This window comes from Artemia sp. Qi Xiang Cuo, chromosome 4 (assembly GCF_049724085.1).
Source record: "Artemia sp. Qi Xiang Cuo chromosome 4, ASM4972408v1, whole genome shotgun sequence".
Lineage (NCBI taxonomy): Eukaryota > Metazoa > Arthropoda > Branchiopoda > Anostraca > Artemiidae > Artemia > Artemia sp. Qi Xiang Cuo.
Window position 1 is genome coordinate 63,216,156 of NC_142797.1, and position 17,736 is coordinate 63,233,891.

At 36.5% G+C, this 17,736-nt stretch overlaps 1 protein-coding gene across 2 annotated transcripts in view; it reads right to left on the reverse strand.

Annotated features, from left to right (window-relative positions):
* Positions 1-17,736, reverse strand: part of Cap-G (Chromosome associated protein G) — a 149,896-nt gene that overhangs the window by 23,424 nt on the left and 108,736 nt on the right. For both annotated transcript variants that reach the window (XM_089087621.1, XM_089087622.1), the window contains exons 13-14: positions 10,313-10,457; positions 1,389-1,582 (exon numbers count right to left, since the gene is read on the reverse strand). In XM_089087621.1, coding sequence (XP_088943747.1) covers positions 1,389-1,582; positions 10,313-10,457 — 339 coding nt within the window. The remainder of the gene's footprint in view (positions 1-1,388; positions 1,583-10,312; positions 10,458-17,736) is intronic.

Sequence of the window (17,736 nt, forward strand, 5' to 3'; positions counted from 1 at the left end):
TACAGAACATTTTGGATATTCCATCTTTTTCAAAACTGGAGGACAATGTTAAGTATTAGTGGGGGTGAATAATGATGTTAGAAATGATTTTTTTTTTTTTTCGTTGTATTGGTTACCAGGAGACACATTTGTGCAACAGTAGTTTTTAGCAGGTTTAATAACAAAAGCTGTACCATACAGAAACAGAAAACGTGAACAGTTAATTTTAGTCGAGAAAGAAACACTACCTACACTTACAGTCTTAGACTGAACAATACTGAGCTTGAACAAGTGTAACAGAAATCACAAAATACAATATGCGCAAAATATCACTAATCACAAAATAAAAAATAACTATAAGCAAAGGCAAATTCGGATAAAACTCCAGATTTATCTTACCTTTGAGGTTCAATTACCAATTAACTATAATTAATTATTAAGCAGTTGTTAATAAAAAACAATTAATAATCTATTTATTCATTCCTTAATTAATAAGTATTAATATTGCCGATAATGCTTTTTGCAGGAGAAATCCTTTTCCTGCAATTTTGGATAAACGAAAAAAGAGATCGAAGGTACTATTTCAAAAATTACAGACTTTGGTATTGTCCACTCCTGTCCGCATTAGAGTGGGGCAGGAGTGTACTCCTGTCTGCTGGTGTGGTGTTACCACACCAGCTAATAACAGGTTGAATTTGAAACTCAATTTATAATGGAGCATATAAAGTCATTCCCATCTTTTGAATTGCACTATTCACGCTCACATTCGTGCAAAAAGTATTTATCTTTGAACTATCAGTGTTGCCAAGATGCAAGATTTGTATAAGAAGAAATGTAGTAAACAAAGACAAGACGCCAGATCCTTGTCAATGTACAAAACAGTATTTTACAAATATTTTAACTTGGGATTCGGGCCTCCAGCGAACGAACAACTGTGGTAATTGTGAAGGTTTTAAAGTAAGACTATTGTCGGACGGACCATGACGGACAAAGGACACCGTGACGGACGAAGAAAGAGCTGCGGTTGTAGAACCAAAAGAAACACACGAGAAAGCTTTAAAGTAAGCTTATGAAAATAAAACAAAGAAAAAAACTTGTCAAACAATCAAATGGGGAATTAGAGGTCTAGACCTCCGATCTTTAACAGTGCTTGCCAACACCTGATGTCAAAGTAAAGTTAGTTTTCAACAAACTGCAACTCTGGACATAAAGCTTGATAATACACTCACTGACTTCAACTAGCGAGAAGTCATATAGCTGTGTCTGCAACGAGGTCCAGGGGGGAAAGGGTTCTAGTGAAGTGGCATCTTGTTTGTTTAAAAACTCTCAGAAGTTACACATGAATTCAACCACCTCGTTCCTTTCTCCCAAACAACTGAATAAGAAACTAAATAAATGCAAATAACTACCTCCGTGTCGTCTTTGACCAGGATACTGTTTGACGTAAAGAGGACAACTTTCTTGACAATCTCATCCAAATCTACAGTAGCTAGCGGGGAATGTAAAGGTGCATTAACTATGGTGTTCAAGGCAGGTTTGAAGGCTTCAGCAAAAAGTTCTTGATTCGACTTTGAAATGGTAGGAAATGTCATGAAAAATACCCCTGAAAAGAAAATACCATTAAAACGTATTAAATAAATTTTAACTTATGACTAGCTGAAAATGTACATACAAGAAACATGCTTGATAGGACTCGATGCAAAATGATTGATAGACGCATACCCGACCTACTGAACCTCTGGTCGGAACCTCTGCCTAGCGAACTCTCAAATTACAAAGTCTCCTAAATATGACAAAAAAGCCAAATATTTGCTCTAGTATAAAAGTCTATTTCATTTGTTGACAATGCTAAGAAACAATTCACCTACTCAAGAAAAATATTTGTAATATACTTCAATACTCGGTTGCATATAACGTACAACTGTTCGACTGTAGTTCCCAACACACCATTACCATTCTATGAGAATCCGTGTTTTCCTAACAGTCCGACCAAATATGTTTATCTATTTATTTTCTTATCCCTTCCTTGTTTTTCATTCTTATTCTTTTCTCCCTTATTGTTCTTTTCTCTCTTCCTTCAATTTTCTCTCTTCCTTAAGTCTAGTTTTGGCATTTGTGTTACCCTAAGAGAACTTATTTCACAAGAAACAAGCATTGGGCTTAACGCTATTTGCATTAAAGAATAAATCAGAAAAAAACGACACAATAACAAGTGAGAGCCCTTCGTCCACATTCCGCTGAATTTCGAACTGTATCCCTGATTGGATGCACCATATACGTTATCAAAAGTAGTACACTCAATGACGTCAATTGCGGTAGGGAGGCAGGAGGGGGCATTTACCTCCCTAGAATCCCCCCGCCTGTCCTCTGATCTAAAAAAAAATACGTTTTGCCCTACCCCTAGTTTTCGTGAATTGACGCCACTGGTAAAACTATGAAAGACTTGGGTCCATCATAACGACAAACAGCACACAGACACCCTCAAAACATAGGTCACTCAAATTTTCAAATTATGTATGATTCAACAGAACACTTGATTACGGACGCAGATACGTTGTTTTTGGACACTACAATATTTCGTCAAAGCACGGAATCTACTAGATTACACAAGGTGTCCAAAGAGTTTCTATAAACATGAGGACTAGTTTCATTCTATGATTAAAAAAAAGAAATTGTAAATCAACTGAAACTAAGGAGCAACATTAAATTTAAAATGAACAGAAATTATTCCGTATGTGAGGAAGATGTTGGAGAAAAAGTCAAACTTTAGCGTAAAGAGCGAAACATTGAGGAGGGAGCATCCCCCATCATGTACGGAATAATTTCCATTTGTTTTAAGTTTTAATATTGCTTCTTACTTTTAGTTGAAAAAACTTGTTTTGTAAATTTAATTTCTGGCCGTTTTTTAAATTAATTAAAAAAACTTTTTCCACAAAAATAAGTTTTTCAAAGAAAAGTAAAGAACTCCATTAAACAAAAAATGAGCAAAAATAAAATCAAATAATCTACCAAGCGCGAAACTACCACAAATCAGCATCGATAAATAAATGAAACCCAAAACGAACAGAAATTACAATAAATAACCGAGTCAAACTCAAAACGAGCAGAAATTAACATAAGGCAGCTACCCCCCCCCCCCTATACCTTCAAATTTACATTAGATATGGCTGAAAAAGCAGATGGTTGGAAAAGCAGTTGACAAAAGGCCCTCCATCACACTATTGACTGCCCCCCCCCCCTAGACAATATGCTGCCTACGCCAATGCTCGGTTATTTATTGTAATTTCTGTCCGTTTTGGGTTTCATTTATTTATCGATGCTGATTTGTGGTAGTTTCCAGCTTGCTAGATTTTTTGATTTTAATTTTGCTCATTTTTTTGTTTAATGGAGTTATTTACTTTTCCTTGAAAACTTATTTTGTGAGAACAGTTTTTTTTTATTAATTTCTGTTCGTTTTATATTGACATAGTATTTTCAGAGAAAAAGAAAATAATAATTTAAATCTTTTCGTTTTTTTAAGAATTTATAGTTTGGCCTGCGATTTGTATGCTGGAAAAAAATTTTCAGCAATTTTTAACAACATATACCCTCTTAAAAATTTTAAAACAAATAATACTGTATATTTTATTTCCAAACCTTCTCCAAGTTGACCTGAAATGGAAAACTTGATACCATTCGCAAAAATATCTGTTTACTTTCTTTGATAGCTTGGATAAATTTATGCTATTTTGATTTCGTTAAATTTTGAGAGCAGAAGCAGCCCCAAAAGTTTGAACATAATACCCTCAGTCGTTCTTGGAATACTGTTGAGATGCCTTATTGGGAATTAGCATAAACACAGTGCTTTTTGATTTAATCTTAAGGCAACATTTAGTTTTTAAACATAAAGTCAAATAGGAGGATTGGCGTGAGAGGGGGATTAGTTGCCCTCCAATCACTTTCAACTATTAAAAAGGGCATTAGCCCTTTCTAGTCTCAATTGAGTGAGCCCATTTCCAAGTTCCTAAGACAGCTGCTTCGATACATAGGGCTCTGGTTCAAGCAACAGCAACAACAAAAAATAATACATTATACCCACATCGATCTTCAATAAAAAAATGTCAAGCCTTCCAATTACTTTCGACTATTAAAAAGGGCACTAGGCCTTTCGATTTCCAATAGAATGAGCCCTTTTTGAAATTGTACGACAACACTTCCTATAAACACCTTATATGCCCCCAGAGCATAAATTACAGCTCTTACCCTAAGGGCTGTGAGGGTGGTTGTCATCCTCTAAGACCTAATTTCCAGAACTTTCAACTACGTTACACAAAATGGCTATCTCAAAATTTTGATTGGATGTGACTGGGAAAATGGTGGGCGTGAGAGGGGCGTTAGTCTTTCCCCAATCACTTTCAACTATAAAAAAAGGCACTAGACCTTTCAATTTCCAATCAAATGATCCCTTTTGAAGTTTCTACGACAACGCTTTCAATAAAAACCTTATATGCCCCTAGGGCATAACTTACACCCCTCGCCCTGAGGGCTGGGGGGTGTCATACTCACAGACCTAATTTCCAGAATTGTCTATTACGTTGAACAAAATGTCTATCTGAAAATTTTGATTGGATGTGCTTGGGGGAATGGTGGGCGTGAGAGAGGGGTTAGTTAGCGTCAAATCACTTTCAACTATTAAAAAGGGTACTAGCCCTCTCAATTTCCAATTGAATGATCCCTTTTTTAAGTTTTTACGACAACTCTATCATTAAAAACCTTATATGCCCCCAGGGCATATAACCTTTGCCCTGGGGCAAAACCTTATAACCTTTGCCCTGGGGACTCTGGGGGGTTTGTCATCCTTAAATACATAATTTCCAGAATTTTCAACTACGTTGAACAAAATTGCTATCTCTAAACTTTGATTGAATGTGTTCGGGGAAATGGAGGGCGTGAGAGGGGAGTTAATTACTCTCCACTCACTTTCGACTATAAAAAGGGCAATTTCAATTTCCAATCAAATGAGCCCTTTTTTAAATTCCTACAGCAACTTTCTATATAAACCTTATATACTCCCAGGGAATAACTTACAACCCTTGCACTGAAAGCTCTGATGGGTTTATCATCCTAAAAGACCTGATTTCCAGAACTCTCGACTACGTTGAACAAAATGGATATCTCAAAATTTTGATTGGATGTGTTTGGGGGAATGATGGGCGTGGGGGGGGGCTAGTTGCCCTCCAACCACTTTCGACTATTAAAAAGAGCACTAGCCCTTTGAATTTCCAATCGAAGGAGCCTTTTTTGAAGTTTCTATGACAACGCCTTCTATAAAAACGTTATATGTCCCCAGGGCATAACTTAAAACCCTTGCCCCGAGGGTTGTGGGGGAGTGTACTCCTCAAAAAGATATTTTCTATGTTGAAATCAACTACGCTGAACAAAATGGTTATCTCAATTTTGATTGGATGTGCTTGGGGGAATGATGGGCGTGGGGGGGGGGATAGTTGCTATCCAATCACTTTCGACTACTAAAAAGGGCACTAGCCCTTTGAACTTCCAATCGAATGAGTCTTTCTTGAAGTTTCTACGACAACGCCTTCTATTAAAACCTTATATGCCCCCAGGGCATAACTTAAACCCCTTTCGACTATATTACTTTCGACTATTACAAAGGGCACTAGCCATTTCAATTTCTAATCGAATAAGCCCTTTTTGAAGTTTCAACGACAACACGTTCTATAAAAACTTTATATGCCCCCAGGGCATAACTTACAACCCATGTCCAGAGGGCTGTGAGGGGGTCGTCATCCTCAAAGACCTAATTTATAGAATTTAAAATTACGCTAATAAAACGGCTATCTCAAAATTTTGATTGGATGTGTTGCCACAACCCTTGCCCCGAGGGTTGTGGGGAAGTGTCCTCCTCAAAAAAATATTTTCTATCTTGATATCAACTACGCTGAACAAAATGGCTATCTAAAAATTTTGATTGGATATGTTTGGGGAAATAATGTTCGTGGGGGGGCCTAGTTACCTTCCAATCACTTTCGACTATTAAAAAGGACACTAGCCACTCCAATTTCCAATCGAATGAGCCCTTTTTGAAGTTTCTACGACAACTCCTTCGATGAGAAGTGCCCGGGTATGGAGAAAAAAAAACACATTGTGTCAACATCGTTCTTTACTTAGGCAGCGCTAGCGCACTGCCTATGATAATACCGAAAAATACCCCTCCTCCCACGGCGGAAAATCCCCCTACGAAAACTCCTCCATGGAAATCCATGAAATTCCGCATGAAATTCCCCTCTCCTGGAAAATTCCCCTTGGATAATTCCATCCTCGCTGAAAGTTCTCCCCGGAAAATTCCTTGTGGACAATTCCGCCGGGAAAATTCTCCTAAGCTTCCTTTCATTTGAAAAAAGACTTGTTTTTCACTACATTTATGATCGTTCTTTAAATCATAAGATAAATCCCCTCCTCCAGGGAAATTCTTCATGGGAATCCCCCCCAATGTATATTTTCTCCCACAGGAATTACCCCCCCCCCCCCACAAAAAAAATTCCCACGAAAATCCCCCGAAGAAAAATTCCCAAGACAATTCCAGCCTTTTTGAAAATTTCCCCCGAACATCTCCACAAGTAAAATTGAGTTGCCAAAGAGAAAGTAAGACAAATAAAAGAATTTAGTATAGGAATTCTAAAAAATTCCCCGTGTAAAATTTCTCTTTAACAGTTCATTCCCGGAAATTTCCTTCTTCTCGGAAAATCCACCCAGAAAATTCCCCCTCCCCGAGAATGTCTTTATACTTCCCAATAACAAATACCGTATGTAACCAATGGGAAAGCTTCATAACTTACTGCTCTTTCCCCAGGGGCTGTGGGGGTTCTATTACCCCCAGAGGTATGGTTATTTGGCCTTTCAACTACGCTGAACAAAATGGTTATCTCAAAATTTTAATCAGATGAATTTGAGGAAAAAGCGGGCGTACGAGGGGGGATAGTTGCACTCCAATCTTTCGGTCACTTAAAAGTGCATTAAAACTTTTAATTTCCGGTCAAATGACTCCTCTCCCGGTCTTCTAGGACCATTAGTCCAATACGATCCCCCCTGAGGGAAAAAAAGCACGCATCCATGATCTTTCTTCTGGCGAATAATACAAAATTTTAGATGGGAGCTTGAAACGTCTACAGAAGAGTTCTCTGATAAGCTGATTCTGACGTTGCGATTTTCATTAAGATTCCTTGACTTTTTGGGGATCTTTCCCCCATTTTTCAAAAATCAGGCAAATTTTCTCAAGCTCGTTCATTTTGATGGGTAAAATTGAACATAATGTATTTCATATATTTGGAATCAGCATAAAAAAACAATTATTTTTATGTATCTATTGACATTAAAATTCTGTGTTTTGGAGTTTCGATTATTATTGGGCCGAGTCGCTCCTTACTTAAGTTCGTTACTACGAACTCTTTGAAAGTAGACTCGTTTTAATTTCAACAATTAACGCTGAGCTTGTTTTGAATGCTCTACTGGACTAGCTCTACTGGAAAACGCCCCACTGTCACTATTGCCAGTAGTTTCCAATTCTTAAATTTAAGCCCCACTAGATTTCTATTGCATCCCAAAATATTTAACCCCCCCCCCCCCACCTCCTAGGTTTTGAAAAGTACATTTTTCGGTATTTTCACTGAAAAATAACCTTTTCCGTACTTTCATTGAAAAAATTACCCCCCCCTAGATTTTGAAAATATATTTCTGCCCCCCCCCCCCGCCCACACACACACACACTAATTTTCGTGATTTGACACCATTGACTATTTGGTTTTACACCAAGAAATCATACAGATTTTTTTTTTTCCTTTAATAGACAAAAACGGAAAACTGCTAGGGAACGCTCCACTGTCAGTAGGTGCCAGTAGTTTTCAATTCCTGTGAACTTCCTCAAGAAACACATAAGCAACATTGAAACAAAGGTTGAGCTCAAATCAGTGGACTCTGCCAAAATTCTTGGAGTTATTACTTACAAAAACCTGAAAGTTAGCAAGATTGTAAGCAAAGGAGCAGGACTACTAAGATCGTTCGCGAAACTGAAACGCTTTGGTTTTACCACCCTGGCCCTTACAAACATCCTAAAAACATGCATCTTACCCGCTCCGGAATACGGTTGTCACGTCTGGTGTTGGCTCCTCCCTCCTCGAACATCCCATCTACCGATCATTCCTTCCCCCACCTTTATCATTCCTATAAGATCTCGTCCCCCCAGGGAAGTGGCTGAGAAGGTTCCGAAACTCACTGCAGTTCCCTATAACACCAGGAGCCACACTAAAAGCTTTGTGCTGAGCTTTTTGAAATGTTATAATGGTCTGTAGTGCTTTTATCCTTTAGTTTATTTTATCCTGACGAAGTTTTATCAGACAATTTTATTCTCAATCTCAAATGTTTTTATCCTTTAGTTTATTTATCCTGACGAAGTTTTATCAGACAACATCATTTTGCTAATTATGACTAAGAGACATCATAAGAGGCTTTGCCCACGAGAGCTATGTCTTGTTTTTGAATTAAATGAATATATGAATATATAAAACCCTATTCCAACGCAGACACGAAGCAGTCATGAGGTTCGGCCGCCAATGCCTTCTTTCACAACGGCATAGAAGTATCTTGCCGGATTTCTTAGAGCCAAGAATTGACGGTCTGGTGACAAGGAGCAAAGCTGCTGTTAAAGTTGTCCTGAAACAACCAGCACCGAATTCAAGTCAGTGCTACTTATCTTCATTTGTATCATATTTTGTCAAATCTTTTAATAATTGTACATAGTTAATTGTTTTTAGTACTTTAATTTGATGTTGATAATGTTGACAATGCCACTGCTACTTTTATAATATTACGGCGCAGTAAATAAATTGATGGATTGATTGATCCAAGAGCCAAAGTATCCTCTCTTATTCGTTTCCTATATTCTTTGACATTAGAGAGGTGTAGCAAGCTCAGAACTTGGGTCATGCCCAAAACATATGTACCCGAGACGTATACATCTTAGAAACGTCTGAAATTAACATATACAAAAACACATAGGGCCTACTCTAGTTAGCTAGTACAGAGTGAATGGCAGGGATTTATTGAGCTCAACATTATATTTTCTTTTAACCACAGTGTAAATGTTGAACAGTAGCGAAAATTCCTATACTTTTCCATTACAGATTTTTGGGACACATCGGTCGCACACCTTTCTTCATGACTCCACCTTCACGCACGCGCAATGATAATTTGTTTCCGCATTACGCTGGGATTATGGGAGACCTATTGCTCTGAAGCTATTGCTCTGACATGTGTTAGTAACTTTCTTCTCCGGGCACTGTGGTATGTCCCATTTCTGAACCAAATTATTGCTACTGTTTAATATTTATACTATGCTTTTAAGAAAGGATTTGTGGCAATTGCTGCAAATTCAGTTAAGTAAATCCAGTTTTTTAAATGTGCAAATCCAGACTCGAACCATCTATCATAGATAAATTTGCAGTGGTAATAGTCAAATCCATAAAAAAAACCTGTCAGTTAGAGAAAAAAAAGTTACCAAGAATATGTCTTGCCTCTTCCCCGTAGGTTAGAGGATGGATATCCCGAGCCTCCCGAAATTCTCACGTTTTCTTTAGTTTTTCTTTTAGTTCATAATGCTTTTCATCCAAAACACCAGTGTTTTCTATTTTGGCAAATTACCTATTTGTAGTAGGTGACAATCAGAATCTAAAAACAAGTTTTCAAATCCTCTCAAGCTAATGAAAGGAAATTATTTTTTTAAAGATTCAAACACTCTTAACAGTGTTGCCAGATGGTGAAACAAAACATAACCCAGAACCTTTGAAATATAAGCCAGAGCCTTTTAAAACACAAGCCAAATAAGCCAGACAACGTTTTTAACATGCAAACACAAGCCCAGGCCACAACACACGTACAGAGTAATACAAGCCATTTATAAACAATAAGTAAAACAATAGGGAAAATTTTTATATAAGACAGTGAAACGAAACTTTAAATGAATATTTCGACCCTGTATCCAAGGGCCATATTTGGATTTAGGTCGAAATATTCATTTAAAGTTGCGTTCCACTGTCTTATAAAAATTTTCCCTATTGTTCTACTTATTGTTTATGAGGGAAAGGAAGTGTGGTCTTCGTTGCTATTTACAAGCCATTTACCCGGCAGTCACCATCCTAAGTCAGTCTGACGGGAAATAAGCCTTGTGGTAACACTGCTTCTGAATGCCAATTTCACATCTCTCAAAAAGTAGACTGAAGCTATTGTAGCTGAAGAAAAATACAAAACAAAAATCCTTTTACGTGGTGAAAAAAAAAGTTACCAAGAATATGTCCTGCCTCTTCCCCTGAAGTTAATGGGTGGTACCATTGCAGCAAAAGTCTTGATAAGAGCACAGGCGACCGCATTCGTCCAGCCAAAAGCAGCTTGCATAAACCTTCGATTACTATTTTCTGCATTTCTGAAGACTAGAACAGAACAAACATGCATTATAGTAAATGCCAATACAATATATGTTGTCAGTGTATTTATCATCCATAAATATTATTTGTAAACATTAAATTATCTATATTTAATATAGATAAATATAGATTAAATATTGATCGCTTTCTGACGAAGTGGTTCCAACGAGAAACCACCTTTTTATATTTTTTTTTTACCATGATCCGTATGTGGTGAAAATAATAAACCACTGGTCTAGCATATGCCTAGCAACGCTATCTGACGGGCAAAATTAGATGGGCAGCCTAATTGACACCTAGTGAGGTGACACCTAATATTTAGATTGGACCACATGCTGTGTTTTAAAAAAAAAGTAAGAAAGTTTAAAATACTTGGAAATAGTGGTATCTTTAATATTGTCTTTCTGTCAATTTGTTCTTTGTGTAGTAGAGTACAAGTTAGTAGCGTCACAGTTTCAGATATGAAGCACGATAAAGAGATATTGGACATGAGAGGCTGGTCATCCCCAATGACCACCTTGCAGCATATGCTAAAGTTTTTTTTTTTTTTTTTTTTGGCGTGGTTTGAGCTTGAGACCACTTCAGCAGCTCGACAAAAAAAAAATGAAACTCGAGCAATTTCCTCAAAACTGGGTTTAGCATCTAAAATCTTAAAATAAATTTGCTCATTTTTAATTTTTAATTCTAAATTCTTGATCTGATTGACCACATCGTATTTCAAACAAACTTCTAAGCTACTCAGAAAGGTGTTTCGTTCACCCCAATTACTCAAGATGAAATGAAAGTTTTTTTTAGCAATAAATATGCTTATGGGTGTCAGGCAGTACCATCTTATCGAGATTTCTGGTCAAGTCACGATGAACTCAGAGATAATTACATCTCTGGACTGAGGAATATAAGCCGTTTCAGCTGGCTTCTTGCTCATGTTCATCTCAATAACAATTTGATCTTACCTCGGAAAGGAAGTGACAACTATGACAAACTCTACAAGATCAGGCCTCTGATTGAAGAACTACGCTCAAGCTTTTGAAAGATTTAAAAGCTTACCAAAGAGCAGGCCGTCGACGAAAGCATGCTCAAATTCAAATGACGCATTGGTTTCAAGCATTATATGCCTATGAAGCTCATGAAATGAGGCTACACGATCTGGGTCAGAGAAGACACGCACGGTTTTGGTTTTGATTTTCATGTCTATACCAAGAAGTTAGCTGATACTATAAAATTCGTACTCAGAGAACAAGTAGCTATCAATCTTAACATAGGTCTGCAAGGCAAAAAATGTCCAATTTATTTGGACAATTTCTTCAGTTCAGTAAACCTCATAGAAAAAGTTAAGAACAAAAAGCTCTACTGTTGTGATGCACTTCAGGCAAACCATAAAGGTCCATCCAAACTCAAAACCAAAAAAGAGCTGAGACGAGGTGATTCAGACTACGCTGTGAGTTCAGATGGAATCCACTGTGTACGCTGGAAGGACAAACGATGTGTACAACTCCTTTTGACTATTCATTAAGAAGGAGAAATGACACGGATCGGTAGGAAGGAGAAAGACGAATCTATTACCCAAGTTACATGCCTAAACGTGGTTGTCGAGTACAACAAGTTTATGGGCTGCGTCGACAAAGCTGATATATTGAAGTCTCAATGGGATTGACAGAAAAGGCAGAAAGTGGTGGCATTGCCTACTGTGGCACTTCATCAACATTACAACAGTAAATCCCTTTGTCTTATTCAAGTTGTCCACTATGCCAGATGCTAACAAGATGACGTTGAAAGACTTTAGATGTCGCATTGTCACTGGTTTGGTTGGAAGTTATTTGTGTAAGGGTGAGAGAGGTCGGCCATCCAGAAAATTGGAAGTTTTTCCCAAATTCAAGCCTTACGTTCCTCCATAAAAGAGATTGGATCAATCAAAACACTTACCTGTTCAAGTTACTTCAAGAAGATGTGCTCAATGTAGTACAAAGATTGAGTCCCATTGCACAAAATGGTAATGAGCAGTTTGTAAAGTTCTATAGTGCATGAATTACACAAAGAACTGCTTAAGTTCTTTTCACCAGAAGTGAGGTTTTTTCTGCACATGTTTCGAAGTGGTCTCTACCAAACACCACCTTATATTTCATTTCATAGCTGGAATAAATTTGGTTTAGTTCAATATTTGTTGGTTTCTAAGCCCAGGGACACAGGAAACGTAAAAAAAGCGAAATTTTCTGACGATTTCATAATTCGTGCCTGAAAGGGTTAATATAGATTAAATATTAAATTACCTATATCAATATTATTATATATAAATATTAAAATATTATAATATTATGTTGTCAGTGTATTTATTGTCCGTGGTTCTACTAGTAGTCTTTATTCCAAGTTTGATTCTCACAATTTTGGAGGAGTATTCCAGATTTTACAATTCTAGACAAGTCTCAAAATTAAAAAAATAAGATTATTTTTCACAACCATGTATATGTACAAACATGTATACAACACGACTCCCCGACATGGATGCAGTTTGTGTGCTGTCTGTACTTGCATTTTTATACGAATCAGCCAAAAATAAAACAAAAAACTATTTACCAAACAACAAAACTAAATTACGTACAAAATTGTTCAGAAGGTTGCATTGTTGTTAGTTTTCAGGTTTTGCCTTTATTTGGAAAATGTCCGACTAAATATGTCTCCCACTATACCCCATTCTTAATTATTAAAAAAGAAAAAAACTCCAGGATACGGCACTTTTTGTTGTCAATATTATTTTCACTATTATTATTACCATTATCATCATTATTTTGTGTACGAGCAGTATCTGTTATTTTGTTGTGTTACCATTAAGGTATTGTGTGTCATATTATGTGTGTTTTTGTTTTTGCTATTTGTTATTGCTAAGTTATTTCTATGCTATTGTTGTATTACTCTTATTAACTATTGTTATTGTCATGTATGATATTATTATGTCATAAGTGTTTTGTTTTTTTGCCATGGCCCAAAGAGGCTTTTGTAGCAATAAATATCTATATATCTATCTATCTAATAGCATTAGAATAACAGCACAAAAAGGGTGCATGTTATATAGCAGTAAGGCCGCATCCCGGGGGAGGTCAGGGGGTTTGCCCCCCCCCCCCCCCCAAATGTTTGTCTGACTCGTAAAACTTAACAAAAATGGATATAAATAAATTTTTCATGCCTTTTTGAGGGTTTTTATGTACCCCCCCCCCAAAAAAAAAATCCTTGTGTAAACCCCCCCCCCCAAAGAAAAAAAAATTCTGGATACGGCCCTGTATACAGACCCCGAATTTTGTTTAAACATTATAGGTTGTAGACGTCGTCAAAAGAGATAGTCACAGCCGATTTAAAAAAATAAAGAAGGTCACAATAAAAGAATTCTTTAATTTTGGGGTCCCGTACGGCCTTCTGTTAAATTTGCTCGTATCTTTGTCATGATATATATACTGAAAAAATCCAAGTTGCAGCGGTAGCTAGCAACCTAGTAAGAGACGATCATGTCCAATGTTAAGAAATATAAAAACCCATAACTCCTAAAAAAAAGAAACAGTTCAAAACAAAAAGTACATTTTTAGAACGGCCTTGTCCAAAACCCTTTTATAGGAAACTTTCTGTTCCTTGGCTTGAACAGCAAGGGTAATATAATGGCTTGACAATCAAGAAAAGTGGCAGCTACTACAGCATTCTGCCTAAACGGCATCTTGTTTTTTCATTTTTTCTTCCACAGATAGCTTGGCACTGGAACATCGTAGAGAGTTGTTCAATGGCTCATTTTAAAGGAAATTAATGGGGTTAAAAACCTTTTGTAATAAAAACAAATTATTTTAAAAATAGAATCATTTTTACGAAAAACTGCATATTTCATGTTAAAGATTGATCAATGACGCCATAATCGTAGGATGTAGCCAGGTCGTCTCTTACTATTCTATCATACTGAGATCACTTAACTCTTTTCATCCTTTTATATTGATGCATGATGTCATAATATATAAAGGCATATATAATAAGTTACAACCATAGATGACGTCATACAAAACAAAGAAGATTATGTTGAATATCCCTCGTTATAAAATCATGATGACGTCACTGACAAAATTGCACAAACACCCCCCTCCGCATAAAAATGTGAACTGATGCATTAGGGCAAAGAAGGGGTAGAGCCGTTGCTAGGGTTAAGGGTGTCAATGGAAATCATTTAACTGGGACAAGTCCAGATTGATCTTACACAAGGATCGATATAGTTCATCATAAGTCGTGTCAGTCAAGAGGATCTCATGTAATAGTTATTAATAGAAGTTTTGTTCAGTATTCACAAGCTTGATGAATGATGATAATAATCGTAGGTTGTAACCATATATGATGTAATAAGTGAATGCAATATTTAACGCGTTTATCTTTCGAAAAAATTCGGGTTGCAGCGGTGGCTAGCAACCTAGTACGTGGCGATCACGCCCTATAGTAAAAAATGTAATTGGTTGTAACTCCTAAAACTAGAATAAAAATCAATTATAATAAAGAACGAACTCAAGCCCATAGTAATTGTTGAGATAATTACATAAAATATCGATACATTTCATTATAATTGGGGCATATGCTAGTGTCATCGGATATAGTTAAAGTAAAGGACGAACTCTAGTCCATAGTAAGTGAAATACTTAAATAAATCGTCATGTGCATGATGATGTAATACTTTTATGTATTGACAAGATAGCATAATCAGGGTTGCTGCAAACTAACATAAGGCGAACCACAGTCCGCAGTAACAGGAAATTGAAAAAAAAACACGTTTTGAATAAAACTGCCAGATGAGAAAAAATTGCCATCTAACATGGATTCAGGAAGGTAACTATTATTTTGTTTAACATTAAAATAAAAAGTTTATTGCAAAAACTTTTATATTAATTTCAAAGAAAAGCCGGAAATCCCTCGAAAATGACGTTTCATCAAAGAACAAATAGGAAAAATGTACGAGTCTGAAGCACTTGCCAGAGTACTGGCCAGGATAAAAATAAAATCATGGCCAACGGTGCTAAAGAAACCCGAATATATCCACAGCCAACTGTACCTCCTCCTTGTGAAAATTAAAAAAGATGGCATTCAAGCGGTATTGGATGTCACCAAAAGCTTTCACGAATTAAAAATAAGTTACGTAAAAAGACTTATCAAAAGGGATGTAGATTAATACAGGCTTCACGAGTTCAAACTGGACGTTTTAGAGTGATCTCTCAAAAGTTGCCACCAAGTTTATTAGCTTTTTAGCTACGACTCTTTTCTTTCCCTCCTGAAGGAAAGCTTCTTTGTGGAAGTAATACTTAAGGATTTTGAAAATTATTGTTTAAAATGGCAAGAAATTAATATTTCTCTTACACGACTACAGCTAAAAGAAATAGTGAAGTTTTAGAGTTTGAATATTTTTTGGAAAATCAAGAGGCCATAATTGAAAAAACATGGGATAGTTATAAAGAACTTTTTTTAAAGACACAATCTGGGCATACTTTTGCGAAAAGCTATGTCCTCTTTGCAAAGGTTCATGCCTCAAGGAAAATAATCATGACTAAAAACATGATAGTTTTTATTACTGAGGTGGACTAGTAGGTCACTACTACAGAATCATTGCCACAGAGTGCGTTGAACTCGAATCTTTCAGCACCGAAGATGTTTTTTCCATACTAAATTTAACAGTCAATTGAAACTTCTAACATGATTCGAAAGCTAAGTTCTTCAATAAAATTCAAAGTTCAACTTACGAAAAGAACACCACAAGAACATCAGAGGAGCCCATGTATTTTACGCATACCTCTAAATTCTTCAAGACGTCATTCTCTGACTCTTCCCAGTCAGTGATGATGTGATCAATGAGATCATTTTTCTTAGGATTTAAACAAGGACGACCTCATTGAACACATGTTGATATTTCATCAGGTCGGATGGAATACATTGTACATCTGAATAATTTCTAAATGTTTTTTAACTGTCTTATTCTCCCATCCTTATCCAACGGCCTTTTTTTAAGGTCATTTACTACAAAAGTAACTGAACCATGGACTAGCCTCCCATTTTTGGCTCATAGAGAAGTTAGTATTGAGTCATTAAACTGCTGTCTAGTGTATACTTATTTGTATTTAAATCAATTTAACTCTGTTCAATTTAAATTAGAAATTAGATTATAATTTAATTTATCAGTTCAGTTTACAATTTACCTAATAACTTTAATTTAGTCATTACTAATTGTTAAATTGTTTTCTGTTATTGTTACAGTTTATATCGGAGGGCTGCCAAACGGCAGAAGTCTTATATACCGTGTGGCATGTACCAAGAGTACCAAGCGTGGCGGAACTGTGCCAAGCTTCATGGAACTGTGCGAGGCGTTACGGAGCGGTACCAAGCGTGGCAGAAATGTCCCAAGCGTGGTAGAACTATGCGTGGCGGAACTGTGCCAAGCGTGACAGAACTGTGCCAAGAGTGACGGAACTGTGCCCAGCGTTGTAGAACTGTGTGGTACACTTGCCGTTTCGAGATATACACCAGGTGCCAAGAAGTCGGCAGCTCCCCATTCACATCATTCTTGTTTCCCTTTTTTCCTTTTGTAGTTATTAGTTTTTTTGTTCCTTTTTTGCTATTACTATTTTTGGGGACATTTTTAATAACATAAATATATAAATAATATCTAACTAATGTTACTAAACCGATTTCAGTCTCTTCTATAGCCTGCGCGTAGGGTCAATATAGCTACATAGCTCCAGTCAATTCTTATGTGAACGCACACTCTAAAAAGAAGAAGAAGAAAACTTTTCAAGTCCTTGATTATTGTATTTTCGTGAATCTTTCTCGTGGTTATAAGAATATTCAAATGCTAGGATAGTAATAACAAAAACGATTATAGATCAAGAAAAGTAGAGAATTGAAAAAATCTAATTGGTTGACTGGAACCACCTCTGAGAAGTTCTGGACCGGCCCAAAAGGAGACAAATACCCTTCGACCTGTTGATGAGGCTAGTATTTTATTACATTTGACAACTGTCATAACTAAAATTGTTTAAAGCATATTGATGTGTTATTTTCTCCCCAAAGTATTCCCCGTCAGTTAACCTAGCCCCCCCCTTCATTCTGTCTCTTTGATTGCAATTCTACTGAGCAGATATCATGCAAATATGTCTTAATAAAAAGCCCGTTGTATGTTTCACAAAATTTATGGGGATGTAGGTTGTAAATTAAGAGTGAAAATATATACAAACATATGCAACATATAACATAACAACACATATAACATAAATAAGCATATAAATGC